Genomic DNA, 20963 nt, shown 5'->3' on the forward strand with positions numbered 1-20963 from the left:
AGATTTAGTTTGGTTGGTAAAGTACTTGTCCACCAAGCACGTGAATCTGAGCTTGAGCCCCCATAAACTATGTAAAAATGAACAGCAGGACAGAATGGCTTTTGCAGTTCCAGCACTGAGGAGGAGAGACAAGGTGTCTGGGGCCTGTAGGCCAACTCACCTAAGCTGCTTGTTAAATTCTAGGTCAGCAAGACCCTTCTCAAAGGAGGGTGCCCAGTGTTCTGAAGAATGACACCTGAGGTTATCCTGTAGTGAGTTCACACACACATGAAGACACGCACGCCCTAAAGAAATAAATCTGAAACCAGGAGGAATGGCACATGTTTGGAATCCCAAGATTTGAGAGTTGGGGCAGGAGAATCAGGAGTTTGAGGCCCCTTTGGCTTATATTACAAGACCATACCCAAGTCAACTAATCAATCAGTTTGATTGATTAATCAATCAATCTAGAACTGAGAGTAGCTCTGCCCAGCATTTGAGAGCTTGCTAGTCTCCCTAGCAGGGGAAAGAAAGAGAGAGAGAGAGAGAGAGAGAGAGAGAGAGAGAGAGAGAGAGAGAGAGAGAGGGAGGGAGGGAGGAAGGAAGAAAGGAAGAAAGGAAGAAAGGAAGAAAGGAAGAAAGGAAGAAAGGAAGAAAGGAAGAAAGGAAGAAAGGAAGAAAGGAAGAAAGAAAGAAAGAAAGAAAGAAAGAAAGAAAGAAAGAAAGAAAGAAAGAAAGGCAAGCAAACAACAACAAAAAAGGTAGTCTTTTATAAATTTGTGTTTTCAAGTTTTGAGAAAGATTGAAAATCCATCTATTTTGTTACTTTCTAGAATCTGCTTCGTCTAAAAATGTCTAGAATCTGTCACTTGCTGAGTTCTGAATGTAGGAGGCACAGCCAAGGGAAAAGGGGACCCTCCTCCACAGTACTGAGAGCTTAGTCTGGATACCAGCATGTCTGACATGTTGAAAAGTCTGGGTGCTCACAGCAAAATGGATGGATTCCAGAGCTTTCTGAAAACCTGGATATTTTGTAAACTTGTCAATGATATTATTTTGTGCTGGGAATCAAATCAAGACTCTCATACATGCCAGACAGACTAAGGAGCCACAGAACTTTATAGGCATGAAGTTAACCTGTGGGAAACTGCTCTCTCCATCAGTGAACACAAGCTGGTGTCTCCAGCATCTGAGAATGCAACTCACAGCCTGCTCCTAACCTCCCTGTCTTCATCTCTTTGTATGGCCTGTTTTGTCTTGGGTTTTGGGTTTTGTTTTTGTTTTGTATGACCCTGACCGGCCTGGAATCAGCTATAGAAACCAGGCTGGTGATTGGTTTATAGTGATTCTCCTGCCTCTGGAGTTCACTGTCACTTCTAGTCTTTCATCTTACTTTGCAATATAATTTTCTCTATCACATTTTCCTTTTATTTTTACCTTGGTAAAAAAGTTTCAGATATCTCTGTCTTGCTTTTTTTCATCACTGCTCACAAGTATAATATATATATATTTCCCACAAATATAAAAGCCTTTATTGTGATTGGTGGAGTTAAGGAAGGAATAATGTGTGCAGACATAGCATTGGTTTCTCAATGACTGATTTTATTTGTGACATGAATGATTCATTCAAAAACATAAATAATTTTGCATTTTATACTTAATGACAATGATTTAAACAACTGAAAACATCCAATCCCATCTACCCCACGTAGCCTCTACCAACCAAAAATCATGGGAAGGGGAAATCAAGTCTCTTAAAATGAACTCTACTCGATACGTGACACAAACACATGTTTAGAAATATTAATGTTCCCCGATTCAAGGTGAAACTGTTGTTTTGTTTTGTTTTTTAAACCTCAGCTTCGGAAAAACCTAGGCCAATTGCCTATTAAAAATAACCTTTTTAAATTAACTTATTTCTAAGAAATGATACATATAATCTTGATTTACTTAAGAACTAGAATCCTGTTTTATTTGTGAATGTGATTACTAAAAATTTTCTATAAAAGACCTCAATGATAGCATTAAAATTAGTGTTTATTAACAAACATGACTCCAACATAAACAAAGCCTGCCTCTCTCCACGTGAACTGGAACTGTACTCTTCTCGAGTGTCTGAAGGTTTCATTTCCAGGTTCCCTTTTTAGTTTTTTGAATTATTTATCCCACTGTGTGAATTTCTCTTGTTTTAAGTCATATTGAAAAACTCTAAAAATAAAATCCAGTGAGACACGGTAAACAGACACTGTACAAGCCCTGTGTCAGGCACTGGGCCACTACAGCATCAGACATGGTTCAACAAGTGCAATGGTGCGAAGGTGAGGTAACACAAAGCATGGGGCTTCACAGCATTGACTCGAGGCTCTGGAATCCTAGAGCCTAGTTTTACTCCTATAGTGGGGCAAAAGAAAAAAAATAATAAAAAATAAAAATAAAAAATCCTCAAACTTGCCATTTAACTGAAATGGAGCCCCACTACAACAAGAGTGTTTAAGATGAATAACATCAAACAGTTGATTAAAAAAAAAAGTACTTGTAGTTAGAAAAAATTAATTTCCAGTTTTGCAAAGTTCAAGCGTTCCTCCAGTATAAAGCAAACTGGGACAGATATGTTGACCACCGGTGACCCCAGGCTGGGGTTCCTGCTTGCTGGATCCCTAGACTACTGCCTTAGCCGTGTGTTTTGCAAGATGGAAAAAGAAAAAGAAAAACTGCTTAGGTCACAGCGGTTTACACAAATGCTATGTCACCAGGAACCACTGGTTTTAGATTTAAAAGATGCCCTGTCTCATAAGTAAAAGCCTTTCTACTAAAAGAACCATTGGACAAATCCACTGGACAAAAGAAAGAAATCAGAAGCCAGTATAGAGGGTATCAGCTGCATCACCATCATTGCTGGTGGCCCATGGCCAACACATTTCTATTGGTCCAAAACAAACCCCAGCTCGTCTACTGATTCTCAGCTTTTCTAATAAGACTTGTCACTAGAAAAAATATTTTATAGCTTTGAGACAGAAAACATACTTCCGTCTTTGAATGTCTTAAAACTGTCTGATATTATGATTTTGTGTGTGTGTGTATTATTAAAGTTAGCTATGTTTTAAAAATAAAGGTACATGGTAACGATTCTTATTTAAAATCAAATGGCAAGTCTTCACATTCACTAGAATTCTGGATGAACAGTTTAGATTTAGCTAAATAATACTAAGAGAAAACAAAGAAACCAATCCCCTGCATTGGAGAGGAGAGACAGAACTGAAGAAACCCTAGACAGTTTGCCTTTTGGTGAAAATACACTGTAATGCCACAGCTCTTTTCAAACACTTCATGAGGACACATGTGTACTTCTCTACTTCTTTCCCCCTCATCAAGGCCACAAGAGAGGAAGGAACTAGCAGCTAGCAGGTTAAGAAAATCCAGTGAGCAGATAACATGAATACTCAAGGCCAGAATGCCACCACCTGAGACACAATTGGATCATTTCTTGGGACCGAGCCAATTACTAGCCTTAAACTTGTGCCAGGGGCTTAGCAACGGCCTTAGTAGATTCCCTTCTTCCCTTGGATGCCTACTTCATCCTCCCTAGTTTTCTGCACTAGTTACAGGTGCCTAGGTCACATCAAAGACCTAAAACACAGATGTAGGATCCTCAAGCAGTAAAACGTGTGCAGCGTGACAGTACGAACAGTTTGGGAAGACAAGATAAAGAACAAATGCGTATCTGTAAAATTTAGTTGATTCTCTTCTCCTTTTTAAAGAGAAGAGTTCTTGTTATCTTGCCCAGCCTTGCCACTATCACTTGAGCTTAAACAATCCCCCTGCTTCACAGGCAGGGGCCACACACCCAGCTAGCTCCTTTTAAATAACTGAAGAATATTCGTAGATATCGGTGAACTAGAAACCGATATTTGCTTTTAAAAACATGTATGTGTACTTATAAGCAAAAATGAAGACAGAGCCATTCGTGCCAAACATATTTTAAGCTCCCTGAGATGACGCGTGGAGACTCACTACCCAAAATCACAGCAGGAAGGAAATTATTTACAAGGATAACTTAGAGTAAAACCGAAGGTCTATTCCAAAAAACATACAAGGTGAATCATATCTTTGTGATTGGTTGCTACTACAAATTTATTCATGTCAAGAAAATTATCGTGTTTTAAATCTTCAAGAGACTTTTGGCATAAATCAAATCTCATTTAGATTAAGTACCTGGATTCTCTGATTAGTTCTCGAGGCTGACATTTTTCACTGGCCTCTTTCCCAATCACCTGGGTTCCCTCTGTCCATCAAGTCTTCCCAGCCTCCAGCCATCCTAACTCAGTCCTCACATTTCCTCTAGAACACTTAAGGTATCAGCCTCTCCTGTAACTATATTCTGTAGGATTCATGCAGTTTCCCTGACAGGAAGACTTTAAAGTCATCACCCCAAGGAGGACCCCATAGGAGAGATGGGAAGTAGATGAGAGTACAGTTTGAGCAACCTTATCTTCCCCAGGGCTGCCAGCAGCGCTTAGTGTTCTAAGTTCTCCAGGGCTTTATGCCTCAGATGTTCATCCAAACACTGGATGGCAAAGGGGTCGACATCCATGTCAAACTTATTGGCAAAAAGGTGGTGTTGGCGCAGCATCCAGCTCAAGTCACCAGCTCCGAAGACGCACACAGAGCGCACGTGGACTCCACTGCACGGTGGATAAGGGGCACCGTTGGAAACATGGCCTTCGAAGTACTGCCACTTGACAAACCTAGCAATGGCATTCATGTCTGACAAGTCATACTTGTTGCTTGAGGGGAAAGAACCAGGGACTTCTGGGATCCTTTGGATGGTGGCCCAGAGGAACTCATCTGGGCTGTATGTGTCCTGTGCCCATTCCATCAACTTTTGAATATTTTCATTTTCCAGCACGTAGCCTACATATTCCCTAGTGACCACGAAGTAGGCACTGCCTGAAAAGAGAGGAGTTTTCAGTGGGGGCGGTGCTTTGACTATTCCAGTGTTGGTCAGCTTCCCATCGACAACGGTGTATCTTTTTTTCCATCTCTCTTCCTTGTTGGGAGGCATCTTCTCAGTTTCCAGGTTGTTTTCCCCTGTGGAGCACTTGAGCTTCCTGACAATTTCCAGGTTGGTTTTAATAGGGAAATCCATACCACAGAGATTGATCAAGTACTTCCAGTTTGCATTCATTCTGTACAGGTCCTTCATGCAGTTGAGGTCTGCCTTAACCCGACTCCAGGACGCATAAACAACACTCTCCAACTGGCTGGCCACAAAGACATTATCAAAGCAGGATGCGATGCCCTGCACCGCGGCTAAAAAGGATTCCTCTGCTTTTCTGTCCACGTGAATGCAGTAGAAATTCTGAGGCATATAGATGGCCCTCAGGAGCCTGTCAAGCATTTCAATCTTATGATGAACCACAATGGAATATGCAATTGGAAAGCCTACCTCTTCTTTAGTAAGGGGCTCCACAATATATTTGCGTGTCCTGATGAAAGAGGCACAGTCACGGGTCATGTTTATATAGTCATGGGGTGTCCGCCTCGGGCGCTTCTTGAATTGCACTGTTAGTATCTCAAGCTTCACCTTCTGGATTTCTTCTGGGTCACCCTGTAAAATCTTGGTGCAATTAACATTGCTGTAAGGATCATCTCCAGCCAGCTCCAAGTGTCTGACACTGAAAAATTCAGGCTTCTGATGAATTCTTAAAACAGAGAAGGTAATTAAAGAGAGGACAAGGAGCATAAAGTAGTATTTTGTAGGACAAGAGAAAAGTCTCCTCCGAAACAAGTTTCTCAGCATTTCAAAGAACATTCAGAGGCTTCCTGGTGTGGTGGGACAAACTTCTAGGCCTTGAATGCCAATGATGTTTCCTCCAGTGTCCTGATGTGGCCAGGTGAGATGCCAGTTTAACAGCGGGACAAGATATCACTGCACAGGACAGAGTGAACAAAAACAAACAGAAAAGAAAAGAGATTAAAAGAAAGGAAAAGAGAAGAAAAGAAAGACACACAACAAAGAATTAGTAAGTGCAATCGTTTACAGTGTCTTCTCGGGCTCAAAACTATCCCCTTTGCTATGAGGCCAGATTTTCTTACTCAGGAGGCAGAGGCAGGTGGATTTCTGAGTTCGAGGCCAGTCTGGTCTTCCAGGACAGCCAGGGCTATACAGAGAAACCCTGTCTCAAAAAACAAACAAACAAAAAAGGAGGTTGACTTAATTAGAGAATAGAGATGGCTTAATAGAAGATCCATTGTTCTCACATTAAAGCCAGAAGCAGGGGTAAAAATAAGCAGCAAACGTAATTCAAAGGTGTCTTAGAATTGCTATGAGAGACAACTGAGGCTTGATGTGGTAGCACGAACCTCTCGTCCCAAAACTTAGGAGGCAGAGGCAAGTCTGCTCTATGTAGTAAGTTCCAGGGCAGCCAGGACTATCTCAACACCTGGAAAATCTGACCTGCAGATAAACAGAACAAGGGCACAGGTGGAGACTGTGGCCATAATGTCTCAACTGTCCACATGCCACGAATGCCAGGGCTCTGCTGGTTTAAGAATAAACACCTCTATCACTATCATCACTAAGTTACTCCTGATGACATCAACAGGCAGGAGACCCTTGCAAGGGTCAGATCCAGCCTGCCTTTGGTTGATTCAGGGTGGTGACACACTTTGAGAAAAGGTTAAAAACACTTGAGAATCTGAAGACCCTGGAAGCAGGACAATTCTGCTGGGTATTCAACATGGTCTTAAAAGGCCTAGCTGAACTGGAGCCAGATTGGTGACTGTGTTGAGTTGATCCCTAAATGTAGTTCTATTGTGAGAATCTGTTTAATGGACAACACTGACTTGCATCTCCTACATAAACTCTGACAGATTATAAGCCTTACAAAACACAATCCTTGGGCTCGGGGTGTAGCTGAACTGGTTGAAGGCCTGGTTGGCAGGCAAATATCACGGGATCCAGTGGCCAGCACCACATAAAATCAGACACAGAGCTCATCCGTAACCCTAACATTAAGGAGGTAGAGGCAGAAGGGTCAGAATTACAAGGTCATCCCTGGATACATTATAAGTTTGAGGCTACCTGAGTAAAAACAAAATAAACAAAAAACTAAACCAAACAAACCAAAACAATACCCACTTCTATAAATTGCAACTATGGTAGGTCTAAATTCAAATGCCAAGAACCCAACCAACTTTTAATATATAAAATAAATAATGAATAATATTTATATATACTACATAGTATATTATATGGTTTATATTTATATATTTTAATTATGTGTATATAAATATATAATAAAAATAAATATAAGTATGCTTATAAAACTACATAGTATATTAGTCTATATAAGTATATTAGAGCATACTATATATAATTAGTATATTATATATACTAAATAATATAATATAGTTTACTATATATACTAAATAAATAGCACAGTGTGTGTACACTCACTCACACCTGTGAAAGGGTGAGTATGTATATGCTTGTATATGTGCATTGTTTCTCAGTTGCATTTTGTCATGTCTTTTTGCAGCAGGGTCTCTCATTGGCCTACAGAAGACCAAGTATGGCAGGCTGCCTGGCTAGTGGGCCCTGGGCCCTGACTTTATCTGCCTCTCAGCACTGAGATGGCAAACTATACAACGACACCAGCTGTTTTTCTTTTTCTTCTTTTTTTGGTCATGGACCACCACAGCTGGCTTGGAGTAAATTTCTGACAAAAATATAAGTGATGCCACCTGAAAATATTTCATTAGGAAGTACTTTGTTACTCCAACTAAAACAAAGTGAGAAATAAATAAGTCACTGATCATTATAAGTATAGGATAACATTAAGAAGGCAGATGGAGGGAACTTGAGAATATAATCCAGAGTGAGGTAACCTAGACCCAAAAGGACACACACCACAGGAGTCTAGCATGGCTGTCCTCTGAGAGGCTCCACCCAGCAGCAAACTCAGATGGGGATGCAGAGACCCAGTGCCAAACAGTAGATGGAGCTTGGGGACTCTTATGGAAGAATTGGGAGAAGGACTGCAGGTCCCAAAGGGGATTGGGACTCCACACAAAGACCAACAAGAGTCAACTAATCTGGACCCTTGGAGCTCTCAGAGAGTGAACCACCAACCAGACAACATACATGGGCAGGATCTAACCCCCCTGAACCACCCCAACATATATATCAGATGTGCAGCTTGGTCTTCATGTGGGTCCCAAACAACTAGGGTAGGAGGCTATCCCAAAAGCTGTTACCTGTCTGTGGGCTATGTACTTCTCGCTGGGCTGCCTTGTCTAGCCTCCGTGAGAAAGGATGTACTTAGCAGAGACTTGATGTGCTAGGGTAGGAGGATACCAAGAGGGGCCTCCATCCTCTCAGAGGAGAAGAGGAGAGGGAGAAGGGTCGTGGGAGGAGGTGACTGGGAGGGGGGGCCTGTGAGCAGTATGTGAAGTAAATAAATAAAAATAAATAGACTAAAAATAAACAAACAAATAACATTTAAAAAGAAGAAAAAGAAATAGAAAAACATTCGGACTTTATTTTACCGTTTAGAATCACAGGAAGCCTGAATCTGTTGAGGCTCTGACTCCTGGTGACATCCTGTACTTGCTCAGAGGGAATATTGTGCTGCCAAGTTCCTATCAAGCACCAGGCATCCAGCGATGACATGTCCCAGCAGGCTTTCCAACAGCCTGTAAAATAGAGAGGGAGGGGAGAGACGGTGCTGATGGTGTGTGCGCTTGCCGTATGCACACCACGAGAAAGCAGCTATTCCAGTGTGTTTACCCAACACCCCCTCCATCAAATATGTGGCTTGCCCAGGCCTCTACAGTCTTACTCTTTTTCTAATTCTATGTTTGTGGGATTTAGGTTAAACTCTTTTTCTTATTTTCTCTCTTCCTCCTCCTTTGAGATTCAAACCAAAGACCTAATGTATGCTAAATAAGCTGCATGGGATAAGCTTTCCAAGATAAACTCCAACAACATTCCCAAAATGAGTGCTAGGGAAGAGATTAACCGGCTAATCTAACTGGAAAATCCCACCCACTTTGTCCTCTCTATGAAGGCTCCCATGCTCACCAACATGTCAGCAACAACCTCACAGGTGAGTAGGCTGTTCACGTCATTACCAATACTTGAAGATTGTACTACTAACATATCAACAATGGGGTGGGGGTGGGGGTGCCTTGAGAGATGGCTTGCTGCTCTTCCAGCTGATTTGTTTGGTTCCCAGCAACCATGCCAACTGGGTCAGGCTCCATATTCACACACAACCATACACAATAGACATAACTAAAGATAAAATAAATATTAACTTAAAAATATCAACAATAACCAATATTCCTCTAAGTAACCCTTGCCCCTTTTTAGTTTCGGGAAGAAGAAAAAGAGCAGTCATTAGCAGATCAGGAAGTTAACTGGACAGAGACTTCCCCCTTTCCTTTTCTCTTTCTGAGGCAAAGTCTCACTGTGCAACCAAGTCCTGTGAATCTGTAATCCTCCAGCCTTTGTCTCTAGGGTGCTGGGATTACAGAGCTGATTAGAGACTTGAGTGGCTTCTCACAACAATACGAACCTCTTTCAAAAAAAAAGGCACTAAATAAATCCGATTTCCAGAGTCAACACTATATCACAAAATGCACAGCTACAACAACAAACACAAGACATGAAAAGAAACCCAAAACTTTGCCCCATACATAGGGGGAAAATGGTCAATCCTATCCCCAAAAGCAATTAGGCACTTGTCTTAAGCGACTAACTACTATCCATCCATTCAAACAAAACAGACTAAATAACTACTATACATCCATTCAAACAAAACAGACTAAATAACTACTATACATCCATTCAAACAACTTAAGAATTAAACAAAATTATGAGATAGCTAACCAAATTGAGACATTGAGACTGGCAGTAAAAAAAAGCATGGCACAGTGAGTCTATGAGACCCAAGTGACAACATGAAAAGCAAGTGTCTGGAAATGTGGGTAGGGGACTCCCAGAAGAAAAGAACAAAGAAAGAAGGACATGGAAAGAAATGTTTAATAATGATCGAAAAGCTGTATTCAAAATTGCCAAAATTTGGACATACGCTGTGCTTCGGTAAGTAAATAGATAAACATACTGAGGTATACCATAACTAAGAGCAATGAGTTCACAGCTCAGAGACTGTAAAGTGGAAATACGCACAGCCAAGACATAAAGACCTGGAGAGGACGTTCCTGTCACAGTTAAGCTGAGCTCAGCAATAGTTCCCACAGTGTGAGCGTCTTAAGCAGGGAGCCTATACAACTGATGTTTGGGTGGGATCATTCCTAGGCTCAGTGTAAGGTCATGGAGACAACAGTGGTGGCCGGAGCACTTCTGGACATGCTTAGCAAGTGTTGGCTGGGAACAAAGAAGATGTTCTAAGAGTGCATTCACAGGAGGCGCCTCCTCAGAGAGCCAGCCTCACTTGCTGGCTAACATACACGCAACAGCGACACATGACGGATTGACTAAAGGAAGTTGGTTATCTCAGCGCCACAGAAAGAAACCACTTGGAAGAGATTACAAACTGAGTCATGCCAAGTGCTTGGTGTTCTGGAAAAGAAAAAAACTTTAGAGAGAGTACTAAGATCAATATTTGTCAGAGGTGTGGAAGAAGTGGGGAGGACAAGTAAGTGCGCCTTGTTAACAACCAGAGACATTTCCCCATGTCATTGTGGCTAAGAGACATTACACAACCCCTGGGGATGATCAGCATCAGGGTGCAAGCTCACCAGTTGAGCACTTGTCCGGTATCCATGAGGCGCGGGTTTAATCCTCAGTGTTGAAGAAAAGGGTGGGGGTGGAGTTATATTAGTTATAACAAATATACCATGCCGGGGTGAATCCCAGCCACAGCAGACAGAAAGGACGAGCAATATTTACGCTATGGGTCTTCAAAAGGTTCAGGGATTGGTGGAGGCTGGTGCACCTTTCAAGAGGTTTGGAAGCTGTTTATAAAACACTTCGATCTCAAGCCTGGCCAAGATCCAAGGTTTCCTTTTTGCAGAAGTGCCTCAGGAAAGATGTGTAGGCTCCCCAGCAAAAGCCAGAGGGGCCCAAGCACGTGGAATAGATCTCATTCTAGCTCATGTGTTTGCCCTATCAGTGCCTGGAAATTTGGTTACCAATGCAAGGCAGTTTATTTACTGGGAAATCTAGATTTATAGACAATGAGACTTAAAATATTTCTCTTAACAGTGAACACCTCAAAGGAAAAAGACTTTAGGAAGCAGAAAACTACAGTCAGCATCCTCTCTCCTCAAAAAATAAATAGATGATAGGGTTAGTGAGAAGACACGGCAGATAAAGGTGTGCACTACCAAGCTCGACAATCCCTGGTCCCCTGGCACATGGTGGGAGGAGAAAACTGCTGACCTCCACACATGCACCACGACTCATGCAGGAGGTATACACACACACACACACACACACACACACACACACACACACACACAAACCTTAAACAAACAAGGAAAGTTGGAAAACAAAAACTGTGAGGTAGATTATATTGTCAGAAGGCTGCTAGAACAGTACTATCCTATGGTCTTCCATAAGTGACTTTGTCAGCCCACAGTTATCCCTGCAAACTCCCCCCCCCACACACAATTGACTATGTTGACCAATAGAGTTTGGCAGGAATGATACTGAGCACCGATGTCAGCCCATGTAGGAACATGCAGCTTCCATCCCGCTGCCTTGGAAAATGGGCAGTTTCTCCAGAATCTTCTTTCAAAATGGATTCCATGCTATGAGAAGAAGAAAAGGAAGAAATCAGAGCGTGGGACCCCAGCCATCAGCTCCAGTTGTTACAGGTGTCAGAAGCAAATGGATAAATCATCAGATGACTATCACTGTCACCATGGTCTTAACTGAACCCTGGAGCGTGTGAATGAAGAATAAAACAGACGGGGCTGCAGTCGAGGCGGTTTTCCTACAGCAATAGGTTAGTAGAACAAACAGGAAACCACAGAACACCTAGCAAATAAAAATATGCTCTTGAACATTAATGACATGGCAGCAAAAATGAGAACCCTCAATAGAAAGGGTAGAAGGAGCTATATAGACAAAACGATTCATGGAACAGCATGGGAAACATAGGAGTCTTACACAGCATAAGCAGAGACTCCCTACCAGAGTCAATGGAACCTGAGTAGAAGAAAGCACACTTACCCACCCCATGAACCCAAGCTCAGCTCTGACACAGAGAGTAAATCCCAGAACTGTGACAGAGCAGATGGCAGTAGGAAAGGCCCCAAGAGGGATGTGTTCACAAAGTTCAATGGACCGGAGTGAAAACACTGCAAAGCGGTTTAAACAACAGCGGCCCCGGGGCTGAATTTGATAGCTACTTTGAAAACAAAGCAAAAGAAGTGAACTAGGAACACAACTGTCAGACGCCAGGTATGTGCTGGAGTGACAGCAACCACACACAGCGCTTCCCATGGCTTAGCTCTGAAAATCTTGGGTCTTAGAATGTAAACACTATCAATCAAAATCCACTAAACCTATGCTCTAGGCTGTGGGATCTATCCCCCCCCCCCCCAGACCAGGGAAGAAGGGAAGAGGAAGAGGAGGGAAAGAATGGGAAGCAGAGGGAAGGAGAGAGATGCAGTTCCGTAAAACAAGGTCAGGAGCAGCAAGCCGCAGGAAATGAGTGTGGAAGGAGCCGCATTGCTCAACAATGCTCCTAGCTAATCAGAGCCCCGTGGGAGCACGGTTTACTTTGCTGCTGTAAAACAAGGGCCTCTTTCTACCTTTATTTAACCAAGAAACAACTATCTTTCCACAGTTTAGTATGCAAGGATCAGACAGAAGAAAGTCAAGCAAGGCTAAGGGTGCAAGGCAGGGCAGGGTTATTTTTACAGAAGACGCAGGCAAGGCCTGCAAGCCAGTGATTGTCATATCACATTTATCTTGAAATACGCAAGCAATGAAAGAAGATGGCCAATGCAGATGAGGACATTTCAAAACCACCATCTACTTGATGTAACCAGGACACATGTCTATTTGTCAAAATAGAAAAGATTCACTCATATTCATCCCCAAACATGCACTTAGGAGTGTAAATTTATTTACAGAAAGACCACTGCACAAAGATGGAGTTGAGAACAGTTAAGCATTTAAAGAAATAGGCTCTGTGGCTCAGGCTAGACCTCTGTTATGATCGTATGTAAACCATTGACATAGCCCCTCCATTAGGGAGAAGGATTTTTTTTTAATTGGGAATAAGAGAGAAAATACCCAAAGGCATCTGGAAGAGTCCAGAGAAGAGAGAAACAGACACAGACTCGACATGGCCAGGGCTAGAGAAGGAGGACAGTCGTGGAGACAGCAAGAGATGGAGACCAGAGAGAGCAGGGGCAGACAAATCGCATGGCTTATAAGGACTAGCTGCGGGGAAGGACTCTTTGGGGGATGGAGAAGCCATTTCACAAGTTCCTACGCAACACTGGCTTTTTATCTAACTCCAGAAAGCCTTCTTGAGTCCAGCTTGAGCTCATGTCTAGATCTATGAAGAGCCTGAGACCTGACAAGTATATTTTTAATACTTAAGAAAAAAGAATTAAGCATGGTGGTCCACAAGTATAATCCCAACACTTAGGAGACAGACAGGAGGATAAGAAGTTCAAGTACCAGTTTAGCCTGGCCTCTACAGCAAGACAGAAGAAGCTGGGCAAGGTAGTGCATACCTTTAATCCCAGCACTCAGGAGGCAGAGACTGGCAGATCTCTGGGAGGTCAAGTCCAGCCTGTTCTTCATAATGAATTCCAGAATAGCCAGAGCTACATAGTGAGACACTATCTTAAAAAAACAATTACGAGGGTGCTGGAGAGATGGCTCAGTGGTTAAGAGCACTGACTGCTCTTCTGAAGGTCCTGAGTTCAAATCCCAGCACCAACCACATGGTGGCTAACAACCATCCGTAATGAGATCTGATGCCCTCTTCTGGTGTGTCTGAAGACAGGGACAGTGTACTTACATGTAATAATAAATAAATTGTGAGGCTGGAGAAAGCAGAGGTCCTGAGTTCAATTCCTAGCAACCACATGATGACTCACAACCATCTGTAAAGCTACAGTGTATTCATAGACATAAAATAAATTAATTAATTAAAAAAATAACAAAAAGGCTTTCCATTTTCACATGTGGGAGGTGGGAAGGGTAATGTTGTGTGTGCACGTATCCACCTACCACAATACTCACACTCACGTGGAGGTCAAAGTGTAACACGCAGAAGTTGACCCCACCATGTAGGTCCCAAGGATCAGAGTCAGGTCATCAGGCTTAACAGCAAGTACTTTTACCCACTGAGCCATCTATCTCATCAGTTCCAAAGCAAGAATCTGGAGAGGTGATTGCTCACAATAGAAACCAAGGCCTTCTGCATACTAGGCAGGCACTTTACCTAAGCCATACCACCGACGCTGCCATACCCTTTTTAAAGCAATAGAAATACTCCTTAAAAAGTGCACATGTGCTGGATGATAGTGACACGGGCCTTTAATCCCAGAAAAACCAATAGATAAATAGATAGATAGATAGATAGATAGATAGATAGATAGATAGATAGATAAAAATTAAATACACATGTATACAAAATATATGCACACATCTATATAACCATATGGGCATGCCGAGAAGGCCCCACATCTCACTGCAGCAGGAAACACAGTTTAAATCTCTCCAGTTAGCATCTCGTCCCAGGCAGTACCCTCATGCTCAGTCTCTCTCAGGGACTGCTGTGACATGAGCAGGATACCAACTCCTGTGTGTAATGGCAAGCCATTCACGTGTCTTAGGATCATGATTGCAGTGAGAAGCCCAAAGTGTGCACTTCACCCATTAGTGGGCGGTGTTCTCTCCTCTCCTTACCTCGGCACAATCCCTGAAAGGCAGAGCCATGAACACCAGCAGAGAGTGAAGCTGCCTTTGCTGCACACACAGTTTGCAGGAAAGATGAAGCAGTCCCCAGGGGATGCGCAGAAGAGAGGGCCTGGGTGGGTAGAACAGAATTCCAACTGGTTTCACCAATCACAGGTGACTTGAATCTCACCAGGAGGGAGGGTTGAGGTCTGATGAGAAAAGGCATTCATTCCTTCATGTTATGTCTGCTCAGGAAGGAGAGACCTCAGGCAAGCGACACAGGAAGGAAGTAGAGTCTGGTGCACAGTCAGCCAACAGGAAGGTGAGTAAGAGGTAATGCAGTTTATCCTCATGTTGTGCAACTTGGCTTGCTTCTCAGCACACTGGCTGCATGTAGTAGAAGGATGACAAATGGTCTCCCTCTGTGTCTCTGTCTGTCTCTCTGTCTCTCTGTCTCTCTCTCTCTCTCTCTCACACACACACACACACACACACACACACACACACACACACACACACACACACACTAAATCCTTACTAAACATGCACACCTGAGAAGCAGGCTGCAGTTTGTAACTCTGCTCTGCCCCAGGCTCCTCCAGGCTCCCTTACCTATAAAATGAGGAATGGCTGCTGGGCCCACATTTACCTTTAATCCCAGCACAGAAGAGGCCGAGGCAGGAGGATGTCTGTGAATTCAAGGCCTGTCTGGTCTACACAGACCATTCCAGTAATAATGGAAGTGTTCAGACCTTTTCCTAAATGGAAGGATATTAAGGAAGAATGAAGACACTACTCTGAAAATTTTCTTTCCAAGCAGCAAGTTCAGAGAAACCATAAAATAAACTTTGTCTTCCAGATGCCTGTGTCTCTGTCAGTCTGTCTCTCTCTTTCACACGCACACTCACACACACACACACACACACACACACACACACACACACACATACATACAGGTCAAAGAAGAAAGAATGCTGGTGATAGCCTGTGTGAGTCTTTCCCCTGAGGAGAGTCACTGGCATGAGCACACTTGCAAAGACCCTCTTCTCTCAGCAGGACCTCCCTTGGACTGCATTAAGTGTAGATACTTCAGTAGAGAATGGTCAAAGCCCGGGATAAGGGGAAGTTGGGGATTAGGGGCAGCTTTTCCCACTCAATTCCAAGGGAACTTCAAGATTTAATATAACACTGTGTTCCACAGCAAAAGTGCCACCCCCAGCTTCATTTCTCCATTACTAATATCATTTACCAAAGCTCTCTTTCAAGTTAAAATTCTGTGCTTACCATGACTTTAACTATAGCAATTTTGTACATTTCACACACTCCCTTGAAAGCCAAAGGAAGCTCATAAGTATCCATTTAAGTACCAAAGAGACATCACATTAGGAGAAGGAGAGAGAAACAAAATGTGTTGTGTCGGCAGAGTGGAATGGTATTCAGCCTTAAAAGAGATGAAGCCACACACTGTAGCACAGATGATCCCAAAGGTTAACTGAAAAGCAGCAAAGACACAAAAAGATAGAGTCTCTCAGATCCCAGTAGTACAAGGTACTAGAGTAGCCAAGTTAGTGCTGGACAGCAGCACATAGGCTCTCTCTGTGTCTCTGTCTCTGTCTCTCTGTCTTTCTCTGTCTCTCTCTGTCTCTCTCTCACCCACACATACCCACACTAACTCCTTTCTAAACGTGCACACCTGAGAAGTGGTCTGTCTACCACTTATCTGTCTGCCTATCCACCTACACACACACACACACACACACACACACACACACACACACACACATATACACACATTTATCTTTTGGGCTCAAGTCCAAACCTGCCTTAGTCATGCTCGGCAAGGGCCATACACTGAACTCCACTCAGTCCCAAAGCATGTAACCCAGAAGCATATTTTAAGTGACTTTTACATAGACACCGAAGGGAATTATTAGTAGAACATAGGTAGGTAGGATGCAAGGTTATTCATAGGTGGAAAGAAAGCTCTATTTTCATGGTATAGAGATTAGCTGAGGTTGTAGCTCAGTAATAGAATACTTGCCTAGCATGTACAAGACTTTGGGTTCAATCCCCTGCACCTGTTTAGAAAGAGAGAGAGAGAGAGAGAGAGAGAGAGAGAGAGAGAGAGAGAGAGAGGAAGGAAGGAAGGAAGGAAGGAAGGAAGGAAGGAAGGAAGGAAGAAAGGAAGAAAGAAAGAAAGAAAGAAAGAAAGAAAGAAAGAAAGAAAGAGAGAAGGAAAGAAAGAGAGAGAAAGGAGGGTAAAAAGGAAGGAAGGAAGGAAAAAAGAAAGAAAGAAAGAAAGAAAGAAAGAAAGAAAGAAAGAAAGAAAGGAAGAAAGAAAGAGAGAGAGGGAGAGAGAGAGAGAGAAAGAAAGAAAGAAAGAAAGAAAGAAAGAAAGAAAGAAAGAAAGAAAGGAAGGAAGGAAGGAAGGAAGGAAGGAAGGAAGGAAGGAAGGAAGGAAAAAAGGAAGGAAGAGAGAACTTGAGATTGCTCAGAACAAAGATTGTAGAATCCTTGTCTCAAAGGTTGCTCTGCTTCCTAGGTCAAGCTGGTGTAGAATTACCTGTGTGCTTACGTGTGAGGAACTCAGCCTTTCACAGGGGAAGCCCTACCCTCCCAGGCAGCCCAGGCAGCCGCAGAGCTGGCAGAGCTGGTTGGCTGTATAGTCTCCACAGACCCAACAGATTCACATCCACTCGTGTATACATAGAAAATAGTGTCTAAAAGGAATCTTCAACCTCATTAGCATCACAGGTCAAAAATATAGTAAAAGACCTCCCTGGCCACTTCCACGTGACAGCCTGGCAAGAGCTCTTTACCTACTTGCTCCTGGCATATTTAAGAAACTCAGCTAACCAGCTTCCACATGGTCCCTCCCGTGAATCACATGGGCACAGCATCCTTGAAGCCCTTCATTCACTAGTAGAAGACGCTGGGCCAAAAGAGGTGAAGGCAAACAGAAATGTATATAAACTAACTTGCCACTTCCTAACAGACAATAGAACTTCCCTAACCACTCTGAGCATTAAGTTTCCTCATCCAAAAATGGAGATCATGGGGCTGAGGCTGGCACGCTTTGAATGTGCAAGGACCTGGGACCAATCTACAGCCCGCCTCCTCCAAATACCTATCTCCCTTTGTGATGACTCAGAAACCAGCAAAACTTTAGTACAGTGCTGCTCAGTCAATCGGGGACTTCAGTGTCACAGTGAAAACTAATCTACATGTGTGCTTTGGTGAGTTCTTGCTCACCAGACTTGTGACTAGTCTCAGACTCCTTTCCCATCTCTGCCTACTCATACTGGATTCTGAACCTAGTTTATGTTTATTCAGTTAGGAGAGAGAGAGAGAGAGAGAGAGAGAGAGAGAGAGAGAGAGAGAGAGAGAGAGAGAGAGAGAGAGAACAACATTCAAACATACCCATACCTCCCCTAAAAAGTAGGGCAGCCTCTTTGATGCTTTTCTGTTAAATGAATCTGCCTCCAGACAAAGAAACTCAAGTTCTGTACCCAGATGGTCCAAGTTGCAGTGGGTCAGGGAGTCAAGGAACAGAGCAGGAATCCAAAGCACCCAGTGTTGGCTGCTACAGAAAGAGCATTTATAGAGAAACCCCAAACCACAGGCCTCCTTTTGGGTAGAGCTCTCATCCGGCTTAGGGATTATCCCAGTGTTTCTGAACTTTAACGTTCAGAAAGGGAGAGTGTTGAATTTGGTCAGAAGTGCCAAATTCCTGGGTGCTAGTGTTCTTAGCTGTTCCTTAGCAAGTTCACAAGGGCCAGGGCTAGAGAGGAGGTCTGCTGTGTCTTGGGCCTCCTAGGAATGGGGATAGTGGTGTAAGCTTAAACAAAAATTATCTTCTTCTCATATTGGGTGCCTTTGAATTTGATGTGCATCTGAGGGTGAATGCAAAAATGTCCAGGACTAAGGATTTGTTTGTTTCTTCCTTCTGGTCCTCCTCCTCCCACTCATCTTCTTTCTTCTTTCTCCTCCTCTTCCTCCTCCTCTTCTTTTCTTGTTTTTGAGACAGGGTTTGTCTGAGATCCACCTGCCTCCGCCCCTGCCCCTACCCCTGTCACCACCACCCCCACCCCACCCCCGCCCCGGGCCCCTGCCACGCCCCCACCCCGCCCCCGCCCCTGCTTCCCAAGTGCTTGGATTAAAGGTGGTTACCATCCTGACCACTTAGAGGAATGATTACATTAATAATGAGCAAGAGTTTCACATACATTCTCATTTAGTCCTAATCACAACCCTCCGAGTAGCCATTTTTGTTCTCATGGAATCGTCAGAGTAATAAGAAGCGGAGGCTTCAACTGCTTTCCATGTGGTCCGCTGCTCTAGTTTAACAGCAGTCAGGGATGAGGAAGGGCTGACGCCCTGGACAGAGACACAGGTTTTATTTACAGCCAAGAACCACACGGGCAGGCAGTCATTAATGGGGACCCTAGATTCCCACATACCCCCAACCCCTCCACCCCAGTCTTCCTACAGGTTGGATATCATAAACTCTCCTATGAAGTGTGTCAGCCTAAAGGCCCCAGGGGCCTCTTCATGACCTGGGCTCTGCACACGACCTTATATTACTTCAAAATCCAACTGGGAAACCTCATCCACCATGACAGTCTACATTCCAGCATGAATGAAGAAGGAACTCATGAATCACCCCTAGGAGAGGAGTTATTAGTTGTTGACGATAGAGAAGAGTCTAGTGGGTTGACCATGCTCCAATGGTTCCTCAGCCATGAGGTCTGAGTAGCAGTAATTTTGGATCCAGTGGGTCACATTGTCTTTTTAAAGAGGAAAGGGAGAAGCCAACGAAGTTGAATTCCGGGTGGGGGTGGGGGTAATGGAGGTGAGGACTGGTGAACACATATGATCAAAATACACAATACACCTGTGTGAGATTCTCCAAGAAGGCAGTGTTAACTTTCTAAAAAGGCATCAACACTCCAACATAAGCTCTAGTACAAACTTTCACAAAGCACCATGATATTTTCTCAAAAACAAATTCACAATGGTACCAGTTCATATCCTTCAGGTTCTCTCCATTCCGGAGGGTTGCAGGGTATCCAACCGAGGGTTTTGCACATGACAGGCAAGGCCACTGAGCCTCCCCTGGCCCTGAGTTCACACTTCTCCGCTGCTTTTCGTAAGTACGTTACAGACTCTCTTATTTGCTCACACTAATGGGTGGTGGGCATTATCTTCTGCCCTTTCATCTCCTGGATATCAATGCTCTTTACTGCTTTCACCAGTCTTAGGGCTGAATTTGGGTACTTCCAAACTATATTGTTACTAGCGAGCATTTGCTATGAATATCTTAGTATGTTTCTAGCTTTGTTTTCTTTTGAAGGATTTCTTTAGAATTCCCAGGAAAAGCATTTCTATACCAGTATTTATAAACACTGGTACACCTTGAATGCCCTCCAAATGAACCATAAGAGATAGAGTACGATTTCATCTACAACACTCTGAAATTATTTTAACTCCAAGAAACACGTGCATAGACTCTCTAACGTTTGTCACTGTTTCGGCTGTAATGCGATTGGTCCCTCACCAAGGTTCCTGTCTGCAATCTTCACAATCAGCTATTGCTTCAGTACTTTCTCTTGAGTCTGCACACAAATGAGGAACAGGAGAATCTGATCACGATGGCCTCTGGAGCCAGCCGGAGCCCTGGAAACTATCACTTAAGTAACAACTTAGACTCCAGAAAGGCCTTATGGTCTCTAAACTTCAGTGTCTACTTTGAAAAATATTGAAATGTATTTCTATCCCAGGTACATAAAAACATAAAATTGCACATTATCAATGAGGTATGAGATTACAATACATATGGTGTATATATATTAGCTTCTTTCATTAAAAGTTTTTTTTAAATGATTTAGTTGGGAAAATATTCATACATAAAATGTTAAAGTTTTTAAGATTAAGTGAGCCAGACTAGATGTGGTTGGTGAACACACATATGTAACCACAGCACTCAAGAGGCAGAGACAGTAAGATGATCGAAAATTCAAGGCCAGCCTGGTCTATAAGACGCTGTCTCAAACACAGCCTACCTCCCGCTATAATACTAAAGAGT

The 20963-nt window shown here is 43.1% G+C and overlaps 1 protein-coding gene across 6 annotated transcripts in view; it reads right to left on the reverse strand.

The window, feature by feature from the left end:
• Positions 1-1560: 1560 nt before the first annotated feature.
• Positions 1561-20963, reverse strand: part of Gcnt1 (glucosaminyl (N-acetyl) transferase 1, core 2) — a 46704-nt gene continuing 27301 nt past the window's right edge. For 4 of the 6 annotated variants that reach the window (NM_010265.5, XM_011247144.3, XM_006526679.3 and 1 more), the window contains exons 2-3: positions 8530-8676; positions 1561-5908 (exon numbers count right to left, since the gene is read on the reverse strand). In NM_010265.5, coding sequence (NP_034395.4) covers positions 4493-5779 — 1287 coding nt within the window. In that variant the 5' untranslated portion in view covers positions 5780-5908; positions 8530-8676 and the 3' untranslated portion in view covers positions 1561-4492. Of the gene's footprint in view, positions 5909-8529; positions 8677-11666; positions 11761-14887; positions 14926-20963 lie in introns of those variants that run through there. The other 2 variants (XM_017318062.2, NM_001136484.3) reach the window with 2 other exon arrangements.

Source organism: Mus musculus, chromosome 19 (assembly GCF_000001635.26).
Source record: "Mus musculus strain C57BL/6J chromosome 19, GRCm38.p6 C57BL/6J".
In the NCBI taxonomy this organism is placed as follows: Eukaryota; Metazoa; Chordata; class Mammalia; order Rodentia; family Muridae; genus Mus; species Mus musculus.